Source organism: Perca flavescens, chromosome 4, assembly GCF_004354835.1.
Source record: "Perca flavescens isolate YP-PL-M2 chromosome 4, PFLA_1.0, whole genome shotgun sequence".
NCBI classification, from domain to species: Eukaryota; Metazoa; Chordata; class Actinopteri; order Perciformes; family Percidae; genus Perca; species Perca flavescens.
The window spans coordinates 13,424,223-13,449,633 of record NC_041334.1 but is presented as its reverse complement, the minus strand read 5'-3'; the positions used below and the strand labels follow the sequence as shown (position 1 = coordinate 13,449,633).

General features: G+C 41.7%; 1 protein-coding gene across 2 annotated transcripts; it reads left to right on the top strand.

Moving 5' to 3' along the window:
- Positions 1–1,651: 1,651 nt before the first annotated feature.
- On the top strand, positions 1,652–24,885 carry atrip (ATR interacting protein). Of its 2 annotated transcripts, none has more exons than XM_028575370.1 (18): positions 1,652–1,958; positions 2,862–3,205; positions 6,279–6,361; positions 7,610–7,780; positions 7,966–8,078; positions 8,365–8,510; positions 8,611–8,706; positions 9,963–10,068; positions 14,979–15,149; positions 17,190–17,445; positions 18,157–18,210; positions 18,471–18,646; positions 19,152–19,288; positions 20,484–20,575; positions 21,097–21,183; positions 21,738–21,816; positions 21,968–22,189; positions 24,585–24,885. In XM_028575370.1, exons 2-18 carry the CDS (start codon positions 2,863–2,865, stop codon positions 24,656–24,658), a joined length of 2,406 nt encoding a protein of 801 aa, XP_028431171.1. In that variant the 5' UTR covers positions 1,652–1,958; position 2,862; the 3' UTR covers positions 24,659–24,885. The 2 variants fall into 2 exon arrangements, with proteins under 2 accessions (XP_028431171.1, XP_028431170.1); XM_028575369.1 differs by having other exon boundaries at positions 8,608–8,706.
- The last annotated feature ends 526 nt before the right edge of the window (positions 24,886–25,411 follow it).

The window sequence follows — 25,411 nt, the reverse complement described above, 5'->3', positions numbered from 1 at the left end:
AAATCCACTAAGGACAGAATCAGAAACATATGAGAGCTACTAACAGCCGCTCCTCTGCAGTAAGACACACATACACACACATGTATGTAGGCTTCATTTCATCTGATTCACAGTGACCCTGCTTTGACTGTTTGGTTGTTATGGCAACCAACTTGCCTGCCAAATATCTGTGTGTGTGTGTGTATGTGTGTGTATACGTGTGTGTGTGTGTGTGTGTGTGTGTGTGTGTGTGTGTGTGTGTGTGTGTGTGTGTGTGTGTGTGTCGCTTTGCTGATTCAATTAATTATCTTTTTAAGACATGAAGAGCCGAATTTGTGAAGAGAAGACCTGAAGAATACTGGTGATGCCGGTGATACTATAGTGCTACAGATGTTCGTAATGATAGTGGGTGCGTGTGTGTCTTGCTGCTGCTGCTGCTGCTGCTGCTGATGATGATGATGATGATGATGATGATGATGATGGGTGCATCCGGATGCCTGTCGCTGAGCTCTGCCATTTCTGTACTGAAGTACAGAGGCGGAAAGAGAAAGAGAGGGAGCATGTGTCAGTGTTGCACACACATGCAAGCACACACACACACACACACACACACACACACACAGAGCCTCAGCTGCGACACAGACCTGTCTGTGTCTAAAAATGGAAAGCACACTTGCTGTTGCTGAGAAGCCACAAGAAGCTTCCATATGTGGCGTGTACATACAGGGATTTATGTTAACATCCATCAGCCTTTGAAATAACGTGGATAAAAACTGGCTACTAATGTCAGATTATAAGGGCACAATAAATGAATGTTTTTTTGCTAAAATATATGCATGGTCATTTTCATTGGTGACAGGGACATGTCCCACTCACTTTTCAAAATACAATGATTGTATGGGGCATGGTCCTGTGGCTATGTAGTATGTGACCAGCAAGGAAGAAGGTGGATACATGAGTTTTGCCATCTGTGTGAGGTTGCCAAGTAACCAGCAGAGACCCCATAGGGTACTGCACCTGGCTAATAAGAAGTCCCACACATATCCTCCTGTAAAACCACATGTAATTTTTACATTTAGTTTTTTGTATGGTATAAATAAACAACATATAATGTGTTAATTAATGGGCTTTAGAGCTGCTGTTAGGTGGGTTTTGTTTGTGGTCTTGGCTCTGTGTATTGCACATATTCTCTATACCTCATACCGTTGAACATTTGCACATATCCTTGGTTTAAATTTCTTTTATATTTTTTTTGTCAATTTTATTTTATTTTTTCTTGACAGTAATCGTTTTCATCTTTTATTTTCTCTAACCATGTTCTTTGTTATACACCAAAATACCAAGGCAAATTCCTTGTATATGAAATCCTACTTGGCAATAAACTTGATTCTGTCCTAAAGGTCTTTCCTCATGTTTCCAGTCTTTGTGCTACAATAAGCTAACCACCACGATACGATAAGCCTATTGTTTACTGTACAAGAGTTGCAAGTGATAAAATTATTCTAATCTAACTCTTGGAAAAACGTTTCTTAAGATGTCGAATAATTGGCTTGAAGACGAGCTCTTTTTTCTATTGCGCGTTTAGTACAGTTTGTCTCGAACAGGGACCTGTCCAGCAACCAGGCCAGCGCATGGTCGCCTATGATTGGTCGGACTGTTAGAGCAGCGATTTGATTGGTCAGATTGTCAGCGGCACCGGAGCGGGCGGAACAACACACTTTTATCCCATACCTAGCTGCTGGCTAGTGGCTAACATTTAATCAATTTCTTCGTTTAATTAAGTGCTGAGGAACCGTTTAATTGAAGGCTTCTAATGGCTTTTTCGTGAAGTGTTAACTGACATTTAAATACCGTTATGACGAAGTGACCTGGATTAGCTAGCTAAACAGGCCACCTCTCATTGAAATCACCGCTAGTTTTCCAGCGTTATCTTTTTAGCTAACGGCTAACAGGAGCGACAGCAGCACCACCGGGAGAAGGTAACCCAGATAACCCAGAGGAAATGACACCATGCGAACGTTAACGTTAGTTACTAGCAACTGGGTGGTTTACAAGATTAAGTTTAGTGAGAAACCTGCAGTCACTTTGGTCTGAGCAGAGCATGGACCACATCACTGTTGCACCTCTTACATATCACATTGTGGAATCGTTCCTACTGAGCATTTACCAAACTCCTAATCAATGTTAAAATGGAGTTCCTTACTTTCAGGCAGTAGCCACTGGTTGCAGGTCATTTCTATGAAAATCAACTTGCAGAGGCTTGAAAGTTGCTGCTGATGAATAATCCATTGTCAATCAGTAGAATAAAGTATGTTTAAAACGTACCAAAAATGGTCCTAAATGTGATTGACTAGTGCAGTGACCGTTCAAGACGTGCCTGTTGGGAACGGGCCGTTTGCTTGACCTCCTGTATTGCTGCTTGCAGCTTACTCCAGAACCATTGTCCCCCGAAATAACTTACAGAAATCCCCCAAACGCTTAATATGCAACCCAACTGTATACTACTCACACTGTGTACTTGTGCTTCAGAGTAAAACATTGAACTACTACATTTACCCGACAAAGAAATATTACTGGTTACGTTGCAGATTCAGTTTATCACAATTAAAATATAATGCATTGTTAATTATTGTTATTTATTATTGATTGGCTTTATGGATACTGATTGCCCATATTTAACAAGCATCTCAGAGTAGATAAAGATGCAGTTTTGATTGTATTTAAGGAGGCTTCATATGAAGTTGAGCTGCCAGCTAAAACTGATTTCGTACTCTCACACGCTTTATAAATATGGACCTGATGCTACGCCGAACATATTGCAGACCAAAAAGTTGTTTGTAGCTGGTTAACCTACCTGTCTCTTTCCTTTTCCTCTCCCACAGCATGAACTTCCCCCCCACCAAGCGCCTCCGAGGCATGAACCAGGATGTAGTGACGGCAGTGGCCTTTGATGACCCGTTTGGAGATGACATGGACTTCACCCAGGACGACTTGGATGAGATTGACATCATCGCCTCGCAGGCCATTACCTCAGCCACTGCACCTGGGCTTGTGTCTAAACCAGGAACCAAACCGATAGAGCTGGCCCGCGGGTCCACCCGGCCGCCATCTGCAGGGCAGAGCCATTCTGTGAGCACAACCGCGACCAATCAGAGCAGAGCGAACACGTTTGGGTTCAGCAGCAGCAACAGAGGGAATGCTGGGATACCAAGCAGAGAACCTCTCGGTAAGTTCAGAGCAGAACTGATCGCTCAAAGTCTAACTGCATTATCTTTTATTGTTGTAGACTAAAGCAGCAGTGAAAATAAGCCATGACAGTAGAAGAGTACTTGTTAGGCCTGTTAGAGATGAGCTGTGCCTCGCCTATAAAGTGGACTTGTCATATGTTATTTTTACCTTACTCTTACACTGAATGTTTGCTGCTTCAATCCAGATGAGTATTGAAAAGTATTTTCCGCAACTGAAAAAGGCATGTGTTGAGGATAAGGACCAGCCTGAACCGGAGGTATCAGTCTGAAACAGAGCTGAACAGTCCGACCAGTGGAATTAGTTATGTTATTAATTTGTTTACAATATTTTCAGGCTTCAAGCAGAAAGACAGGGTCAGGGAGAGAAAGAGATACAGTATCTCACAAAAGTGAGTACACCCCTCACATTTTAGTAAATATTTCATTATATCTTTTAATGGGACAGCACTGAAGAAATTACACTTTGCTACATTGTAAAGTATGACGTTTACAGCTTGTATAACAGTGTAAATGTGCGGTCCCCTCAAAATAACTCAACATGCAGCCATTAATGTCTAAACCCCTGGCAACAAAAGTGAGTACACCCCTTTGTTAAATTCCCAAGGAGGCAAGCAGATTTTTATTTTTAAAATGGATCCAGGATATTATGCATCCTGATAAAGTTCCCTTGGCCTTTGGAATTAAAATAGCCCCACATCATCACATACAGTGGGGGAAATAAGTATTTGACCCCTTGCTGATTTTGCAGGTTTGCCCACTTACAAAGAATGCAAAAATCTACAATTTTAATCATATGTACATTCTAACAGTGAAAGACAGAATCCCAAAGAAAATTCCAGAAAATCACATCATATGAGTTTATTAAAATTGATAACCATCTGATGAGGAAAAACAAGTATTTGACCCCCTGGACAAACAGCAAGTATTCTGGCTCCTACAAGCCAGTTAGTCTTTCTTTAAGACACAGCCCCAATCCGAACCAATTATCTACATCAAATACACCTGCCTCACCTCGTTACCTGTATAAAAGACACCTGTCAACACCCAAACAACCAGCATCCAACATCACCACCATGGGCAAGACCAAAGAGCTTTCTACGGACATCAGGGACAAGATTGTTGATCTGCACAAGGCTGGGATGGGCTACAAGAGAATCGGAAAGCAACTTGAGAGAAAAAAATCAACTGTCGGTGCAGTTATCAGGAAATGGAAGAAGCACCACACCACCGCCAACCTCCCTCGGTCTGGGCCTCCACACAAGATCTTGCCTCGTGGGGTGTCCCTGATCATGCGAACGGTGAGGAATCATCCCAAAACCACAAGGGGGGAACTGATGAATCAACTGAAGGCAGCTGGGACCACAGTTACAAAAGAAACGGTTGGTAACACACTACGCCGTCATGGATTGAAATCCTGCAGCGCACGCAAGGTCCCCCTGCTCAAGAAGAAACATGTACAGGCCCGCATGAAGTTTGCCATTCACCACCTGGACGACTCAGAAGAGGCCTGGAAGAAGGTGATGTGGTCAGATGAGACCAAAATAGAACTTTTTGGCCTCAACTCAACTCGTCGTGTTTGGAGGGCAAAGAACACCGAGTACAACCCAAAGAACACCATCCCCACCGTCAAGCATGGTGGTGGCAACATCATGCTTTGGGGGTGCTTTTCAGCCAAGGGGACGGGACAACTCCATCGTATTGAGGGGAGGATGGACGGGGCCATGTATCGTGGAATTCTGGACCGACATCTCCTTCCCTCAGTGAGAGAGCTGAAGATGGGTCGAGGATGGGTGTTTCAGCACGACAACGACCCTAAGCACACCGCCAAAGCAACAAAAGAGTGGCTGAAGAAGAAGCACATCAAGGTTCTGGAGTGGCCTAGCCAGTCTCCAGACCTGAATCGATTGAAAATCTTTGGAGGGAGCTTAAAATTCGAGTTGCCAGGCGACAACCTCGGAACCTGAATGATTTGGAGGCTGTCTGCAGGGGGGGTGGGCCAACATCCCTGCCGAAATGTGCACAAACCTTGTCACCAACTATAAAAACCGTTTGACATCTGTGCTGGCCAATAATGGCTTTTCTACAAAATATTAACATGCTGTTTGTCCAGGGGGTCAAATACTTGTTTTTCCTCATCAGATGGTTATCAATTTTAATAAATTCATATGATGTGATTTTCTGGAATTTTCTTTGGGATTCTGTCTTTCACTGTTAGAATGTACATATGATTAAAATTGTAGATTTTTGCATTCTTTGTAAGTGGGCAAACCTGCAAAATCAGCAAGGGGTCAAATACTTATTTCCCCCACTGTACCCTTCACCATACCTGGAGATTGGCATGGTTTTATGGCGGTTAGCCTAGTAGCTGGTTTGATTTGCATTGAGAGAGGATTTTATGGAAAGCACCCCATGCCAATCTCTAGCTATGGTGAAGGGTATGTGATGATGTGGGGCTATTTTAATTCCAAAGGCCAAGGGAACTTTATCAGGATGCATAGTATCCAGGATCCATGAAATAACTCGCCTTTAAAAATAAAAATCTGCCTGCCTCAATGGGAATTTAACATAGGGGTGTACTCACTTTTGTTGCCAGCGGTTTAGACATTTTGAGGGGACAGCACATTTAAACTGTTATACAAGCTGTACACTTAATACTTTACATTGTAGCAAAGTGTAATTTCTTCAGTGTTGTCCCATTAAAAGATATAATGAAATATTTACTAAAATGTGAGGGGTGTACTCATTTTTGTGAGATACTGTAGATTTGTTAGGCATTGAAGAAAGAGTAGGAGAGGAGGACAGCATCCAACATCGTGTCTTCCTCAGTTTTTGATACTTGATTGTTATGAAAATAAGTAAATGTCAAAGTGGAATGATAATGATAGATTTACACAACAATATTTTAGTTCAGTTTCTAATAAGAAGGAATACGAGTATTAAGAAATGACTTGCAGTGTTTCTGTAGTGGTAGTTATGTGTTGTTTTTTTACATAGAACTAGGCTGGTTACAGTTAACTGACATTATAAAACTTTGTTGTTTCGTGTGTTCAGGTAACAGGCAGCAGCAGTTTGGGTCGAGCAGAGAAGACTCCCACAGTCTGCTGGAGGCTCAGCATGCAGAGCTAAAGAGGAAGGTGAGACTTGCTGATTTCTCACTTGATAAAACCTTTTTTTTTTTTATAAACATCCGACAGCCACAAGATCAGCAGGACAGGTAAAAACAATAACAGGGCATTCAATATCCCATTTAACTGTGAGATTATAGCATGGATAAATTGTTTTTTTAAGGTTTCCTGTGACTTCGTAATATTGTTGAGCAGGACTCTTAAGGTAATAAAAGATAAAACTTTATTTATCCTGAGGGAAATTGCTGTGCAGCAGTTGCAATACAAGTGGGAGGAGTGCAAATATAAAGAGTGCAAGTATAAAATATGTAATAATAACTTGTGAAGTGGTTTTACATCACTGAGAACCACAAACGAGTAGCAAAACACTTTCTAATAATGTAATAAATAACAAAAGAAATATATAGATATATACATAAGACGTTAAAGAGATGTTATATTCTCACTTTATTTGTTAGTATATGCTATACAACTATATTTTTCCCTTTTTGATATTCTGCATACTTAGAAACTCTTTTGAAAACCTTTGACTGATGACGCTGTTACATCTGTGTAATGACTACAAATAAAAAAATAGCCTTTTGACCAACTCAGGTTGTTAAAATCATCTTATTCCACACTCTTTGGTGGCATCACAGCATGACATGTATCAGATAGTTCTGACTTTTAATTGAAGCTACTGTATATGATGTTTACAATATTTGAACTATTAAAACCCCAACTCTTTTTTTGCACCATTTCATCAGATGCAAATGCTCTACGTCTTGTCCTTAATTTGCACATTTGCCCAAAGTTCATCCGTTCATTCTTGTTTTTCTTTGTAAACTCTGTAGTTTTACAACAATTTTAAGTAAAGGGCTGTGGATTTAAACAATGTTTGGCTGCACAGCATGAGTTTGTAATGACCACTGTGTTTTTTAAATAAATACTTCACCCTTCATCTAAAAAGACAGTCTTGTCTCTGTAATTGAGACAAGTGTCATTTAAGTCATTATAACACATTCAAATTTGCACATGTATATGAAAACTTCTGAATCTAACCAGACATTTGCTTTCAGTACTTGACAGTGTTTGATAGTCTGTGTTATGGACCCATTTCAGTGCCCAGACCTAAAAGGACGATGGGAGCAGTGTAGGGCCTTTGAAAGCAAAGAAGATTTACTACCAGTGTGGTTTACTATGAAATTACCGAGTGACTTGTACCAGCTAAGAACAGACTCTGGATAAACATGTCCTGGTAAATGTGTATGTTATTAGCTGAAGGAGGTGGAGGAGGAGATTGTGTTGAAGAGCGGGGAGATCCGGGTCCTGAGGGACTCTCTGAAAGCAGCTCAGCAGGAGAAGGAAGCCCAGAGGCAGAAACAGATCCAGCTGGAGACCCAGAGACAGAGAGAGCAGAGTGAAAAGGAGAAGGAGCTCAACAGGAAGGTGAGTAGCTACACACACAGACACACACACACACACACACACACACACACACACACACACACACACACACACACATATATATATATATATATATATATATATATATATATATATATATATATATATATATATATATATATATATATATATATATATGATAATAATAACATGTTCTCTATGTTCAGGTTCAGTCTTTGCAGTCAGAGCTGCAGTTTAAAGAAGCTGAGATCAATGAGATAAAGACCAAACTGCACAGTTCGGACAAAAACAAGATCGCCTCTCCACTGCCTAGAAACAGGTCAGTCATCATCCATATTACTGTTTTATATCATTTTAAACTAAATATCTTTGGGTTTTGAACTGTTGTTTGAGAGTTTGAGAGAAAAGCCAAACACAACCCAAAGGAAATGTTTGGTGTTTTGTCAGAGGGTCACTGCGGTGGAACAGTTGCAGCTGTGACTCCAGAATGAACACGTACGACTGACCAGTGTGTGTTTTGAAATTGACTTATCACCTCAAGTGCAAATGTTTGATTGCCATCCGCTCATCTCTAATCTGGTTGGCTGCTCTTTTCTTTCTCGCAGTCCCAAAGTGCTAAACTGTCTCGCCCAGTTGCATCATGGGAGCGGCAGCAGCTCCTCCTCTCCAACGGGAAAGGGCTTTATCACCAAGGAGACGTTTGGAGCCCACGTCCCATCCAGAACGACACCGGTGAAGACACGGAAAGACTGTGGGTCACATGACGATGTTGATGGCAGTTGTGGTGGTGAAGCAGGCGTGTCGAGGACACCACTTTGATTGACGTGTGTGTGTTTTGTGTGTTCCAGCAGACAGAGGGGTGTCCAGCAGCAGATCTGGGGAGAGACAGGAAGCGTCTCGCCCAGACCCCTTCCTGTCAGTCAGACCTGCTCACCGGCAGCTCCGAGGTCAGTCTGTAGCGCTGCTTCATAAGAAGAAATCTCTTTGAATTTTCAACCCGGTCAGCCTAAATAATCAAGAAATTAGACTCTCAGCTCATTCATAATTAAAAAACAAACATTTTGAAGACTTGATTGTATTTATTTATCCATTAATTACATTTATTCATTAATTACATTACAAATATACATGATTCAAAAACAGTGATATCTGTAACCAGGGACTGACACTGGATCAGTTTATCCGGTCAAACACACTGAACATCTGTAGAATTAAAACTTTAATTGATATACATGTATTAAACCATCCTAACATCACACAAGTGTGTTGGTACGAATTTGCATCTGCTGATCACACCTCTGACAGCAGTGGAGAGTAAAGGTTCATTCCATCGTTCTTTTACACATAAAGTTTGTTAGTTAAAGGTTTTGTAATGTGTGTGTCAGTTTGTCAAGTCTGAGAATATATCACTAATGATCTCAGAGTGATGTCATCAGGGTTATCGTGACTTAAGGCCATTTTATAGTTGTGCGTAAAATCGACGGTGTAGCCCCGCAGACTCCTGCCGGACCCTACGCCGTAGCCTGACGAGCACCTCTCGAAAAATTTAACCACATGTCGCAGTGACGCACGTCCCTCGGCCGTGGCTTGGTAGCTCTGCATTTGCCCCGCCTCATTTCCTGGTTCTCCTCCATAAACGATGTGAAATCAAGGAGAGGGTTAACTTTTCCTGCTACAGATTTCCCACCTTGGTCAGAAAACACAAGGGAGACACTTTGTTTCTCTCACTATGAGTCTAGAGTCGGTACTTGCTTCAAAGCTAATCGCCGTCACTCTCTCACTTCTCCCTCGCTCTATCACCCACACACACGCCGGCTCAAAGCACACACCAGCGCACAAGTAGGCCACTTACGTAGGCTAAGGTGAGAGCTGTGCGTGGAGCCTCCGCACAACTGTAAAATGGCCTTTAGGCTATAGACGAGTTTCAAAAATGAGGGCATTTACCAGACAGGGAGGGTTTCCTGAAAGACAATATCCGGTTATCCAGCATTATGGGAAATGTAGGATCCAGTGGGGTTTTTTTGGAGCTTGGCTCATAATAGGGAAAGAATCTTCTTGAAATATCTCTGCCTTTGCCGCACAGATTTTACCCATTCTTTTTTTTTCTTTTTGTATTATTGGTCCAACAACTTGAATGGAATGTGTGTGTGTGTGTGTTCGTGTGTGTGTTCGTGTGGGTGTGTGTTTGTGTTCGTTCCTCCAGGTGGTGTCCTGCTAGGGTTATTGCTGCAGCAGCCTTTGTCTCCCAGCAGCCTTGGCCTCTCTCATCTGCTATCCATGAGTCTGACTGACATCCACCTGACATCCAGGTAAACACCCTGCACTGTAACCATGACAGTGTTTATTGTATGTTTATTAAGGATCCCCATTAATCATCACCATAGTGAAGACTATTCTTCCTGGGGTTGAATGTGGGTGCTAATGGAGTGTAATATGTGTAGTAATATAATAGCTTTCTATACAATTGTACGTAGCGCAACAGTGCTGCCATGTACATAAATACACCAATATACAGCACAATATACATACACAAATATCTTCTACCCACTCCCCACCCTCCCCAATCCCCATGCATCCTCATAACTTACCGGTATCCATACAAGTATACATTTGGAGTAAAGTAATATGGAGAAGTTGCTTTTAAATAATTGGTTATATGAGCGGTTGACTGTAATACCCAGATATTGAAATTTTGAGGACAAGGTCTTCAAAGGTAAATTCATTGTTGGCTTTTTAAGAGCTGCATTGTTGACAGGGAACAATTTGCTCTTATCCAGGTTAAGTTTGTAGCCAGAGAGTTTTCCAAACTGTTCCAGAATGTTGAGAATGGCTGGCACAGATATGTCTGGGTCTGTTATGAAAAGCAAAATATCATCAGAATAGGCTGAAATTTGGGGAGATAGCCCCTCTCTAATAATACATTTAAAAGTCATACAGCTCCGGAATGCCATGGCCAAAGGTTCAAGAAAAATATCAAAAAGCAGGGGTGAAAGACGGCATCCTTGTCTGGTTCCTCTTTGAAGAAGGAAATATTCAAAGGATATATCGTTGGTGCGTACTAAGGCCAGAGAGTTAGAATATAATAATTTTACCCAGGATATAAAGTTTGGACCAAATCCTAATTTTTTTAATGGTTAAAAAGAAAAACCACTCAACCCTATCAAATGCCTTCTCCGCGTCTAGTGACAAGACCAGTTCAGGTGCCTCCACAGTCTCCTTAGTAAAAATAATGTCAAAGAGCCTTGCGCGTGTGAGAGGAGGAAGGTCTACCCCGAATGAACCCAGTTTGATCCGGTGATAGGAGAGAGTGGAGGATTCTCTCAAGACGCCAAGCAAGACTTTTGGCGATCATTTTATAATCTACGTTAAGGAAAGAAACTTGCCGATAAGATCCACACAGAGTGGGGTCCTTTTCTATTTTGGGTATAAGGCAAATAGATGCTTGGCGTAATGTATGTGGCAGATGGCCATTTTCCAGGGATTGTAAACGCATGTTTTGCAGTAGAGGTGTAAGTTCCCGGGAAAACATTTTATAGAATTCCGCAGGTAGCCCATCAGGGCATGGGGATTTTCCTGATTGCAAGCTAGAAATAGCGGCCTGAATTTCATCTTGTATCAGAGGGTGTTCTAAATCGTCCCTATTATTAGGGTTGGGCATCAAGAACCGATTCCTACTTGGAATCGTTTCAAAAATTATGATTCAATCGGAATCGTTTCTTTATTGGAACCGTTTGGAGGATTTGGTTTCAAATCTGATCATTGGTTCCAAATTTAACATGCGCAAGTTTTGGTTTCCGTAGCGGCCAGGCGCTTGTTGTGTTGCAGCCTTGGAGCACAGTAAGCGGTGCTCTAGGGTGGCTTTATTTTACATTAAAAAAGCCCCGTCAAACTGCAACCCACCTTTTGAATCAAAATAAAACTTTCCTCTTATTTGTGAAATAAGCATGTGACCCGTTTCAACTCCACGCTCAAAGAATCGGAATCGAGAATCGATAACAACCTGGAATCGAAAGGAAGAATCGGAATTGGAATCAGAATCGTTAAAATCTAAATGATGCCCAACCCTACCTATCATACTCATGAAGTTCTGGAAAGTCTAGGTTTTGGAAAAACGCTGCTATACTCTCAAGATTTGGGTTGCATTCAGAAGTGTAGAGGCTGCTATAGTAATGAACAAATTACTATTAACTACTAATTAATAAGCATTAATCTTTTTTTGGTTCAGTGATAAAGTTCCCAGACAGGTCTTTAATTTTTGATATGTCGTGAAGCATAACACTGGCGAATTTGATTTTCCAACCTTGTCGCCTTGCTCATAAACCAGGTGGCGTGCTCTAAGCAGCTGAACCGCAGGTATCAGTCTGAAACAGAGCTGAACTGTCCGACCAGTGGAATTAGATATGTTATTAATTTGTTTACAGTATTTTCAGGCTTCAACCAGTGAAAGACCGGGTCAGGGAGAGAAAGAGATAGATTCGTTAAGCATTAAAATAGGAGAGGAGGACAGCATCCAACAGCGTGATCCTCCTCAGTTTTTGATACTTATTGTTACGACAACTCTCTGAAGCAAGTCAGCGCTGAGGTCTGGGTAGAAAGATAACCAACTGGAGTGTTGGCAGGCGAGGCGGAGGATCAGCTCCTTCTTTCGGAAATGATGGAGTCGGACGATCATTGCCCTCGGGGGTTTGGTCAGATCCAGCGGACGTAAAGAGTGATGTGCCCGGTCTAAAACTTTACTGTCCACTGTCTTAAGACCCTCTTCGGACGGGGCCTTAAGTAAGCTATTTAGCTTGTCGAGTACACTCAGTAGTTGTAATTAGATCATAGAAAATGTAAAATAATATGAACAATTTGAGGAGCGTTCTAAAACATGTCTTCACTTAGCCATTTTGTTACCCCACCCACGATCTTATCCTAAACCTAAAAAGAACTGTCCCGTTCTTTTGCCCGAAACGTAAGTCCCGACCACAGTGTCAAAATGTGACACCAAGACTTCCGACCCACAGAGCCGAGCGCGTCTAAAAATTATGCCGAAGGGGCTAGACGCTAAAGGAGAGTTTTTGCGTCAGTAACGTTTTTTGATGTGCTGGGAATGAGAATTTTTTGTAATAACAGGAGTTTCAACAATAGTAGTAGAGGTAGTGGTTGTAGTACCACTAGTAGTTCCCATTGCAGCTTAAAGGATAAGTTCGGTATTTTTCAACCTGGAACCTATGTCTAAGTGACTAATGGGAACAAGTATTTTTGAAATTAGTCCAGTATTGATCAAGACCACTGCAGCTGCGGTACAGGCATGTAACCACTTGGGCCATTTGTGCACTGTCAATTTACATCTGCAAAAAGTGCTGTTTTTGTCAATGACAGGCTCAGATTATTATTCTAAGTGTCTGACAACATTATAGAAAGGATCCCTACAGAGATAGACCTTTTTGTTAAAGAGTAAGGATAATTAAACCAGGATCACCAACTTGTGAACGTAAATTGAAGGTGCGCAATTGCCCATTAACTTTACATTGCAGCTTGTTTTGCAGCTGCCAACTGCAGCAGTCTTTCTTAAAGGTCCCATGGCATCACAATTTCACTTTATGAGGTTTTTTAACATTAAAATGAGTTCCCCCAGCCTACCTATGGTCCCCCAGTGGCTAGAAATGGTGATAGGTGTAAGGAGCAATGTTACCTCCCCTTTTTTCTGCTTTGCCCGCCCAGAGAATTTGGCCCACCCATGAGCAGTGTTGGGAACATTACTTTAAAAAAGTAATTAGTAATAGTTACTCACTACTTGTTCCAAAAAGTAACTGAGTTAGTAACTGAATTACTCTATAATAAAAGTAACTTGTTACCAGGGAAAGTAACTATTTGCATTACTGTTAAAAAAAAAGTTGCTATATGTCAAAGAATTTGGATTTTTTTTAGCAGTTTTCACAAGTCAGTTGAAATGAGTAGAACAGACAGGTGTTTGTACATAACTTTCGATATTTATTGCATGTCGACAGACAGCAAGAGGTTTATCCTGCACTTCAAGTATTATCTTTGTAAGAAAAGTAAACAGTTACACCATATAAACTTATATGACACATATACTTTTAACAACATATCTGCCTGTCATACGGTTGACTTCAGCCTGTGTCATAGGTTTTTGTTGTGAGGCAGAAAGCTCTAGCTTTTGCTGCTTGGAGGACTTTGCACCGAGTCCTTCTTTGCTAGCAGATGGCGAGCTATCATCTGTGCTGGAGGTATCGCTGGTTTTGGCCACTAGCTTTGTAGATGCGTGTGTCTTTGTGAGATGCTTCATTAAATTAGAGTTGCTTACAACGGATGTCGGCAAAGTTTTTACTCCTGGACATAATGTACACATTACATGCACGTTCTTGCCTTTGACCACAATGAATTTGAAGTAGTGACAATGCCAACTTTTCATCGCATTGCCCCTGACTCGCCATCTCTGCTGCTTCGTCGAATCTCTATTTAGCTGTTGTGTGTGTGTGTGTGGTGTGTGTGCTGGCATGTGTGTAAAAACACTGGCTCTGATTGGCTACCATGAAACATGATTCTGCCTTAGTCAATCATAATCGCTTACCTCGTTATTAACCCACCTCCTCACTAGCTGTGAGCCAGGGGTGTGTTGGGATTACACCGTTTATTCAATCAATGCATAGTAACGCACCGCATTTAACGTCCAGTAACGTTAACAGCGTTGTAACGACGGGGAAAGTAATTAGTTAGATTACCCCGTTACTGAAAAAATAACGTCGTTACCTAAACACTGCCAATGAGAGAGAGACATCATGGCTTTCAAATGAGAAAAGTGGCAGTTGGTCAAGGCCACACACCCCCCCCCCCCACCCCCCTCTCTCTCCTCCTAAATAGCTACAGACACAGAAATGGCACATACTAAGGAAAGCTCATTGTGGGACTGGCTCTAGTGGCTGTAATTCTGCACCAAGGCTGAATTTCACAAAAGAGACTTCAGATACAGTATTAGAGGACCACTAAGGTCTATGTAAAAGCATCCAAAGAGCACCATGTCATGGGGCCTTTAATACTGGACCAATTTCAACAATTGTTGTTCCCATTAGTCACTTAGACACAAAACATGGGATAATAGGGTCCAGGTTGAAAAATACTGATGTTACCCTATAAGCACAAAAGACCTGAACTGTTATCAAAGACTAACTGATGTTGGTGTTTTTATGTGTTGTGTTGTATGTTATGACTTCAGCGGGCTGTCTGCAGGTTTGCTGCTCCACTCTGATCCTGCAGCCAGCGTAGGTGGTGGTGTGGGCGGAGCTCCCAGAGCTGCTCTGAGTCCCGTCCAGAGTCTGGCTGTAACTGGACTCAACATGCTGAGTCAGAACCGACCAGCAGCTGCAGCCAGCAGCAGAAACAAAAGGTAGACTGACTGACTGAGACGTTACAGTTGATCTGCTGAAACTTTACTGACTTTGATATCTGCTGCTCAATGAAGAATCCAGAACAAAAAAACACAGGCTGCATCTCATAACTTATTTCATAGCTCCTCAACTCCTCGGTAGGGGTGCATGATATATTGACTCAATATCGTTATCGCGATATCACGTTGCCCAATATTATATTGAAAGTGTGATAAGTATACAATATTTTTTTTATATTTATTTTTATTGTCTCTAATATGTCCCGTTCTGTAAACATGCTCTTTGTTTATTGTTTATATTACTGTACAACCATTACATGTCCTGTTCTGTAGACATGCTATTTATTTATTGTTTTTATACTGTACAACCAGTAAAACGTCCTGTTCTGTAGACATGGTCGTTATTTATTAATTTGTTTTACCAGTCCAATATGATCGTCAGTTCAAATAACCCTTGTGTTGAAAGAAAACTTGTTTTATTTGTTATGAATCTATTTTGATGCGTTTTACCATAAGTTAAGTAATTTTACATATGTTTAAAAATATAGAAATTAATATAGATATCACAGTATTCATGATCGATATCGCAATATCACATTTTGTCAACATCGTGCAACCCTACTCCTCGGCTGAACCAGATGTTGTTCTGTCCCTCCTTGGTGAAGGCCGTCTCAGAGCTCTTATTTCTGCCCCCGAGGAGCGAGCATCGAGGAGGATCACCAAGGAACTATAGCGAGGATACACGAGAGCAGAGGCCTTGCGGCTGAAGGAGTTGCTAACTCCGCCCAAACAGCTGACAAATTCTTGTGACGCTTCAGAGGAAAGGACGTCCCATCCCTCTAAAACCCATTTGCTCGTTGCCTGTCCCCTCTGATGACTTCCTTGCATCTCTTCCGTGCCTCCTCGGTGGGAGGCACTAAGACGCAAGGAAGGGAGGCAAGTGGAGGACTCGAGGAGGCAATGGGCTATGAGATTGCAACCACAGCTAAAGTTGAACAGTTCTGTGGACAGCAGAGACCTCTTGTGGCCAAATGATGCAACCGCAGCACTGAGATGACCACATGGCAAAATGTGTTGATGTAGGGTATGGTTGCACGATATTGACAAAATGTGATATTGCGATATTGATTATGAATACTGAGAGAATTTGATATTAATTTTGCTATTTTTAAACAAATAGATTTATAACAAATTAAACAAGTTTTCTTACAACACAAGGTTTATTTCAACTGACGGTCATATTGGACTGGTACAACATGAATAAATAAATAAGAACCATGTTTTACTGGTTGTACAGTATAAAATAAATAAATAAAGAGAACAGGACACAACTTTTCTTTCTCTTCTCTGATTCGTTCCGTTTTGTTGTCTCTATCTATTTCTTCACTTACACTGTCACTCTGTTGAAATATGCACACACGTCACGTGGTACGCCCCATAGGGTTTGTCATGTAGTGGACCCGTGTTGCTGACGTGCACTAACGTGCAAGTGGCACGGTAACTGGCCAATGAAACATGATCATTATAGCGTTTCAAGTGGGCTCTAAATCAACCACTAAGCCACAAAGCCAAAGGACGGGACGCAGCGCTCCACAAAATAAACAAAATATTGCATAATTTTGATATATTGCAATAACGATATTGAGTCGATATATCTTGCACCCCTCAATGTAGGTACAAAAAGCCTGCACATTCAGCATTTCAGGCATCAAGACACCACTGAGAATTCACCATGATTTCACCATATTTGAAATACGTTTTTTACACAAAAGTTACAACAAACAATGGATAATATAGACCAATGGTTACAGAGGGTGTATTAAAGATAGGCCAATGTTTGTTAATATTTGTATATTTCTATACTAAATTTTTTTTTAAACTTTTCACAATTTCAAAAAAGAACAAGATTATTGAGTATGACCCCTTTTGAAAAGTGTAACAACCACTGATACAGACATTAAGTGTGATTTTGGGCAAATAACGTTCATCTGAGCAAAACATTAAAAAAAGAAAAAATTTAATTATTTTGTGTTTGTGTAGGCCGTGTCCCGGAGCTGTCCTCCTCCTCCCTCTGTTGGAGCTTCACCTGTCTCGGCTGTGTCAGGCTCTAGACTCAGTCCGCTCCACCTCTGCTGGGAGCAGTGGGTCCAGCTCTACCGCTGCCAGCTCGCTCCCAGCAGGCAGTGCTTCTGGACTGGGGAGACTGGAGGAGGCTGGTTTGACTGGTTTCAGTGTGGAGGACACTGGTTTGGCTGCTCTGAGGCTCCTCTACCTTGTGCTGGCCCACAGTGACGAGGTGATGACACCACGGACACCTGTGATGACTCAGCAGACATTCAAACTTACTAACCAGATGGCACATCTCAAGGTTTTGTCCTGATGTAAAGATGTCCAAATCAGAGGGATGACACAGGAAATCATGTAGAGATGGCCCGATACCACTTTTTTGCTTCCCGATTCCGATACCTGAACTTGCGTATCGGCCGATACCGAGTACCGATCTGATACCAGTGTGTCATATATTTTAATATGTTTTAACCGCTGTATACTACTATCCCTGTATGGATGTGATATGATTTCTATCTCTGTTGTCTGTCTGGCTCAGGTTAAACTCTTTGTGAAACATGAACAAACACAAACAATGAATGCCGTAGAACTTTCTTTTACTCTCCAGTTTGACAGTCCGTTATAACGGAAAAATAACATAAACAAACTACTTTAACATAGATTTTCTTTAGGGCTTTATTACGTGGTATCGGATCGGTGCATAAACTCCAGTACTTCCCGATACCGATACCAGCGTTTTAGGCAGTATCGGAGCCGATACCGGTATCGGAACATCTCTAAAATCATGTTCATTCTGTTAATTACAACACTGTGAAGTTCCATAGCTGTTGCATCTGTAGCTCCTTTCTATTTTTTTGATTCAGGCATTTTCGACGCAGTATAAGTGTGTCTTTCTGTGTTGAAATTGTGTTTGACATCACTACTTCATCTTGTCTCTCAGGTGGTGGTGGCTGTGTTGTCAAAGGAGAGTCAGAGCAGAGTTACAGACATACAGGTACTAACAGAAACACACTGATGCACACAAACACTCTTTCAACGTTATTGTGATCTATTAAACTTTATCAACTTTACCACCTCAACTTTGTTATAGTAGAATGGGGCGATATTAAAATATCAACTGGTTTATATGAAACTACATATCGTTTGTCCAGGAGGTTTAAGATCATCATGGTATTATGATAAACAGATTTTTCACTTAAATCTCCCCTCAAAGTAAAACATGTAATGAAATCCTCCTCCTCCCTCTGGTCTTAGACTGAACACTCGGCTGCAGGTGTGGGTCTGTGCTCCCAGAATGCTTTGCTGACATCAGTGTTGCGGCTGTGTGAGGTGGGGCTAGGCGGCGGCCCACAAAATGAGGAGCTTGTCCTCAATGCCATAAAGACCCTTTGTGTCCTTATTGAGAGGACCCCAGACACTCACGTGGACAGGTATATACACACACACACACACACACACACACACACACACACACACACACACTTAAATGTGTGACTGCAAACAGGCAAATTTACCAACAACCAGCTGACAACTGAAACGTCCCCTACTCTGAAACACCCTTTAGCACACATTCTGTTCTTTTTACATTCCTCCAATTACACTCATTCCTCCACACACTCATGATGCAACACTCACCTGGGAGGAATACTACTGGAGGGAGAGGAGTGGCTGAGCAGGGAGTGTATGTGTGTGTGGGTTTATAACTTTTCCACTGACTCTAAGTTATGTCATCTCTGACTGTAAGCTACCTGCACTGAGTCACTGTGGTGACGTAAGAGAGAGTAAAAATAACCAATGAAATGTGAATTTTTCAGTCCGCCCAACAGTGCAGAAACAAAAAGAAGCCCCACCGTTTTTACCGCACGAGTATCTAGAATTGTGAATTAATGGGTTTACACTGGTCACACCTGTCTATTGTCTCTGTCTCTCTCTCAGGTTGCAGTGTGTGTTGCAGGTGGTGTGTGTGTGTTTGTCAGCAGACTGCAGGTTGCAGACCGTTTCGGGGAGTGTGTCTGTCCTCATGTCTCTGTCCGACCACCAGACACTGGCTCAGCAGCTCTGCTCTCAGCACGGTGAGTCTCCACCCAAACCTACGGCACTGTAACTGCATTGACATTTACTAATGTCATTTACATACCGTTACAGTGTTTCAACTGCATGGTACGACTCTACTAAACTCAACATCTTTTGGGTTTTTTATAGCAAAAGTTGATATTGTCTAATACCTGGTACTTTTATTATTATTATTATTATTATATTTTTTTTTTGGTACCACCACGGTCCAGGTTCCAACAGAGTTGAGCAGATACTAAAAAGTGGAGTCAAAACACTGCAGACCACTGATTGGTCAGAGTGAACTGTCACTGGGACATCCTTAGCCTCGGTAAACCTTGACAAACTTACGGCAAATTTGAGATTTGCTCTGCAAGTCAGTCTGGCGAAGATCCCATTCAAACCCATTTCCAATGTCCCCAAAATCAAGGCACCAATCGCAACCGTTGAGGCGGGCTTTACACCAATCACAACTGTTGAGGCGGGCTTTACACCAATCACAACCGTTGAGGCGGGCTTTACACCAATCACAACCGTTGAGGCGGGCTTTACACCAATCACAACTGTTGAGGCGGGCTTTACACCAATCACAACCGTTGAGGCGGGCTTTACACCAATCACAACTGTTGAGGCGGGCTTTACACCAATCACAACCGTTGAGGCGGGCTTTACACCAATCACAACCGTTGAGGCGGGCTTTACACCAATCACAACCGTTGAGGCGGGCTTTACACCAATCACAACTGTTGAGGCGGGCTTTACGCAACGACGAGCAGCTTTTTGTTTACGTTCAACATGACGGCTGCCGAAGCGCAGCGTCACCCGGATCGTTGGTCTGATTGGTTGAAGGACTATCCAATGCAATCAATGAATCTTTCCCAAACCCACTCTGTTACAACTGAGAAGGCTCTGGTGTCAGCCAGGCTAGGACATCCTGCGAATAGCGACCGCAATTTTTTAATCACTTGCCCCAGATTTAAAAAAAGGCAGCCCCGCAAAACTATGCCGTGCACCAAGCTGTACAATTACACACGCCAGTGCTATGGCGATCAGCTGAGAATGCCGCGGGTACTATCCACAGTGGAAAACGAAATAGAGAAAAGAACTTGGTACCAAAAGCTTCACATATTCACTCCATTGTTTGGTTTCTTCTCCACATGATTTTAAATAAACCTCACTGCAGCAGCGTTTGACTTTTGTTGTTGTTTTCTTTAGACCCGTGTATTTTCCTGAAGTTGTTCCAGTTCATCAGAACAAGACCAGACAAACAGGCCACACACACAGACTGGATTCTGCTGGACCTGCAGGTAACACAACGCACACTTTTTCTATATTAGAAACAGGCCTTTATTTCTAAATTCCTGTGGGTTTTATATTTGATTATATTTTAGTGAGACCCCTTAATGGTTTCTGATCTGCTCCTACTTTAATTTGCTGTTGATGTAAACTCAAAATTTCCTTCATGTATACTTGTATTGATACATTTTAGTGTTGAGTTGCATAGCAGTTGACAACGATGACAAAGTAGAACTGACCACAATGAATGTATTATTGCAGCAGTATTAGTAGAAAGAGAAGAAAAAGTGATAGCGCTAATGGTGAATACAACATGATTCTGCTGTACTGATGCAATCAGTGCTGTGGAAATCTACATTATAGTGAATCAATTATTTGAACTATTATATAGGTAATTCCAACCCTCAATGTTGTTATAAAGGCTCGGCAATCATTGTTTTGTGCTCGCCGCAGGCTACACTTTTAATTGAGCTTTTATGTGAGAATTAACATTACATGTGTTTTGGCCTGTACTGTTGTCTTTGTGTGTCAGGTGGTTCGTTTGCTGAGCAAACTGAAGACTCAGAGAGCAGAGAGCTGCACCACCAGCCAGCACAGCACCTGCCAGTGTCACACTGAGGTAAAACTCTCTGACCCTCTCTTTCAGTGTTGGGCAAGTTACTTCCAAAATGTAATACATTATAGATTCCTAGTTACTGTCAATTGAGAGTAATTAGTTATATTACAATATTACTGTCTCTGAATTGTAATGCTTTACACTACATTTGCGTTACTTTTAAGTTACTTTCACCAAAATAACAGTGGAAGTATGACTTGGAAGGTTGGAATTTTGGAATTTCACCACTGGTTCAATAAAGTCTCATCTTTATCCACTTTAATAGATCATAGTTTATTTATAATATTTTGTATAATTAATGTGAATGTGCAAAGTAACTAAGAACAAACACCACTAAATGTTGGGTTAAAACTCGCGTTACTGAGATTGTAACAGGTATAAGATTAGCGAAATGTAATTAGTAATGCTATATTATGCATTACAGCAAAAAGGAATCCATTACTGTAATTGTGTTGATTTTGTAACGCGTTACTCCCAATTCTGCTCTCTTTATATAGTGACACTAAACATTGGGTTGCACCTTTCCATCACAAGCCTCTTATCTCGCTCTCTCACAGTTGGTTCAGACCGTGGTGATTGTTTTCCATCGTCAGTGGTTGGATCTTCGTGGTTCTCAGGATCCTACGGACTCAACTGGTCAGTCACACATCCGATTTATTCAAATATTCACCCTCTGTCACTAAATCAATTGTTGTGTGTCACTAAATGACACACAACAAACTAAAATATTTGATTACCACTCAGAGTTGTTGTTGTTTTTTTTTGTTTTTTTCAAACTTTCTTTAAGGCCTGGCCCCACCCTCACAGAAGTGCCCCGCCCCCTCGTTGCAATGGTGGCGTGGCCCGGCGGCATCACTGCTCAGAGAGTGTCTGCTGCTGCTGCACTGGCTGCTGCTGCATCACGGCAGCTTCTCAGAGAGCTGCAGGCCGCTGCTGCACATGTATGACCAGGTGATCCCCGCTGTACGAGACACGCTGAGGAAGATCCCCCAGCTGAGCGAGAGCGAAGGTACAAACACACACAGATACGCACACACATAGATGTACGCTCGCACAATGTTTTGTGAAGTTAAATGCTGAAAAAATAGTTTGCAGCCGTAAATGTTCATCTTGTAACTCTAGCGTGACCCAGTTGTTGTCAGGTGTATCCAACAATGCGACAAGGACAGCTAGCAGTAAGTTTTCATTTTGATCAAACGTAACCCTGAACCCTTTTGTCTTGTAAAGGTAAAGCATGACAAATTCATTAAAGCAGAACATAAATCCCACGTTTGTGGAGCTCGTCGGTCACGTCTCTCCTGTCAGGCTCTTAAAGTGATGGTTCGGAGTAATTTCACCCTAGGGTCCTTTGCACCATGACCTCGAGCCAAACACCCGCCCAGAAGCTTTTTTCACCTGGGTCTAACATTGGGAGAGTTAGCGTAGAGTAGCGTTATCAGCTGAATAGCTTATTAGCGCAGGGGCTAATGGACCCACGTTTGTATCTCGTAAATGACCCCACTAATAATGTCCGAAATTATACCAAACTTCTATATTAGTACAAATAGGTTATGTACTCATAAAACGATGGATTGGAAAGTTTGTAAGTACACCAGAAGTTTATGAACACTTGCCTGCTCTCTTCTGCTCTCTGTTGCTGCAGCTGCTGCTACCTGCAGTTAGACGAGTGCTTAGGGCTGTCTACAAATTACTACACCGAAATTAGATACAACAAAAATATTTATTAATTTAATGATTAAATAAGGTAATGTCTCCAAACTTATCTCAGTTCTTACTTGTCTCCTGCTAGTTATACTACAGCACTTACTTTAAAAAAAAAAAAAAGTTAAATTAAAAAATATTTTTGTTGCATCTCTTTTCGGTGTTGTATTTTGTAGACAGCCCTAAGCACTCGTCTTACTGCCAGCAGCAGCAACAACAGCAGAGAGCAGAAGCCAGCCAGCAAGTGTTCATAAACTTCTGGTGTACTTACAAACTTTCCAATCCATCGTTTTATGAGTACCGTATTTTCCGGACTATAAGTCGCACTTTTTTTCCTACTTTGGCTGGTCCTGCGACTTATAGTCAGGTGCGACTTATATATCAAAATATATATAATTTAACATGATTTTAAATGTTAATTCATACTGAAAACATTACCGTCTACAGCTGCGAGAGGGCGCTCTAGGCTTGGGACAACTATATGCTGCTGCTAAAGACAACTGAGAAAGAAAAGAGATTACAAACTGCAAGTAGTAAAATATGCAGCCGAAAACGGTAATGGAGCAGCAGAAAGAGAGTTTGAAATGAGGGAGAAACTTGTGAGGGACTGGCGAACAGGTGACTCTTACTGCAGTGAAGAAAACAAAGAAAGCTAATCGGCGAATCGCGGGCTGAAGGCGAGATGGCCAGAGCTGGAGGAAGGAGTCGGGAGGGGCTCGTCAACGGTGCAGTTACATCTCCACGCCTTTTAATACATCCATGCTCCACGCCCTGGTAGCTAGTTGTTCTGTGTGCTATTGTATAGTTCAATAACTGTTAATGTGTTACGTTAACGTACCGGACACCTACCGTATTCAGCCTGTTGTTCTGGGTGCTGTTGTGTAGTTGACAGATGAAAAAATTCTAAATAAATGCGACTTATAGTCCGGTGCAACTTATATATGTTTTTTTCCTCTTCATGACGCTTTTTTTGACTGATGCGACTTATACTCCGGAGTGACTTATAGTCCGAAAAATACGGTACATAACCTATATGTACTACTGTAGACGTTTGGTATCATTTCGGGCATTGTTAGTGGGGTCATTTACCAGATACAAACGTGGGTCCATTAGCCCCTGCGCTAATAAGCTATTCAGCTGATAACGCTACTCTACGCTAACTCTCCCAATGTTAGACCCAGGTGAAAAAAGCTTCTTGGGGGGTGTTTGGCTCGAGGTCATGTTGCAAAGGACCCTAGGGTCAAATTACTCCGAACCATCACTTTAAAGTGGTCAGTTATCACTAGTTATTAGCATTTTGTAGACGTTGTGATATGCTTGTCAGTAACACCTTTTAACACCAGTTAACTGGGATAATCAAACACTTTTGATACTGACTAAGTCTAACGGCCATTTTCCTCACACAACCTCCCCTGAATAAGATGGTTGAGCCATGTGACTCTACCATCTAAATCTACTTTTCTCAATTTGCAAAAAAATGAAACTGAATATAATGTGTGTCGATCACATCTCGGCTGATACCGTATATTTTGAAATGTTACGTTCTAAGTTATATTTTACGTCTTACGGTGAAGAACGTGCCACTTCCGGCTGCCACATGCCACTTAAAAATCGAACTCCTACTGGGAAATGTTCAGGTGGCCAAATACTTTTGGCCACTCAGAAGTAAACAAGACTCCTGTTTTCTGCTCCCTGTCTGTCAGAGCTGGCGTTGGAGGAGATCTGTCGCTCGGAGGGCGACGACACTGACGACATGGACACTGAACCTGGCTCCTGATTGGCTGCGGCCACCGACTCCTCCAGTGACCAACGAGCAGACACGAGGGACGGTTTTCTGACTGCGGATTCAATATTACAGATGGAGATGAGGACAGAACAGAGACGGAAATGGATGTTGGAGGGAAATGAAGGCTAAGAGAAAAGCCTGACTGAAGTGATGGACAGTCACAGGACTTATTCTGCTGTCTGATGCGATTTAACAATAAAACATGAAGGTGAGACCAACTGCTGCAGTCAGAGTTCATGTTCTGTATGTCGTTTCTTTCTGTCTTTTCAGCTGTACTCTTCTTTAACAGTTGGGGCTGCTGTTACTTCCCTCTATGGTTCATACCTTTATTTAATACATCAATACATTGTTTTGCACTGGATACTAGGTCTGTGTATATCCACTATTTCACTATTGCTAATGATGTATTTCTTTACTATTTAAATGCATATTTAGTTCAATTTATAATTGCATTATTACAATACTTGAAACTTTATTCCTTCTGTAGCTACTGTGGCAGTTCAGTACGATGGAGATTTTATTTCTCCTATCAGGAAGTACATAAATTAACTGTACTTAAACTGGAGGAGCGATCAGCCTTCTGTAAATGCAGACACTTTATAGATGTTGACACAGTGAGATACACACTGAAGACAGTTGAGAGTCTTGACTCAAATCTCAAACATTTTAATCACAACAAGCAAAATACAGACTGTACTGTTCAGAATACAGCAGTATTAACACCAGTAATAAAATATTTCCTCA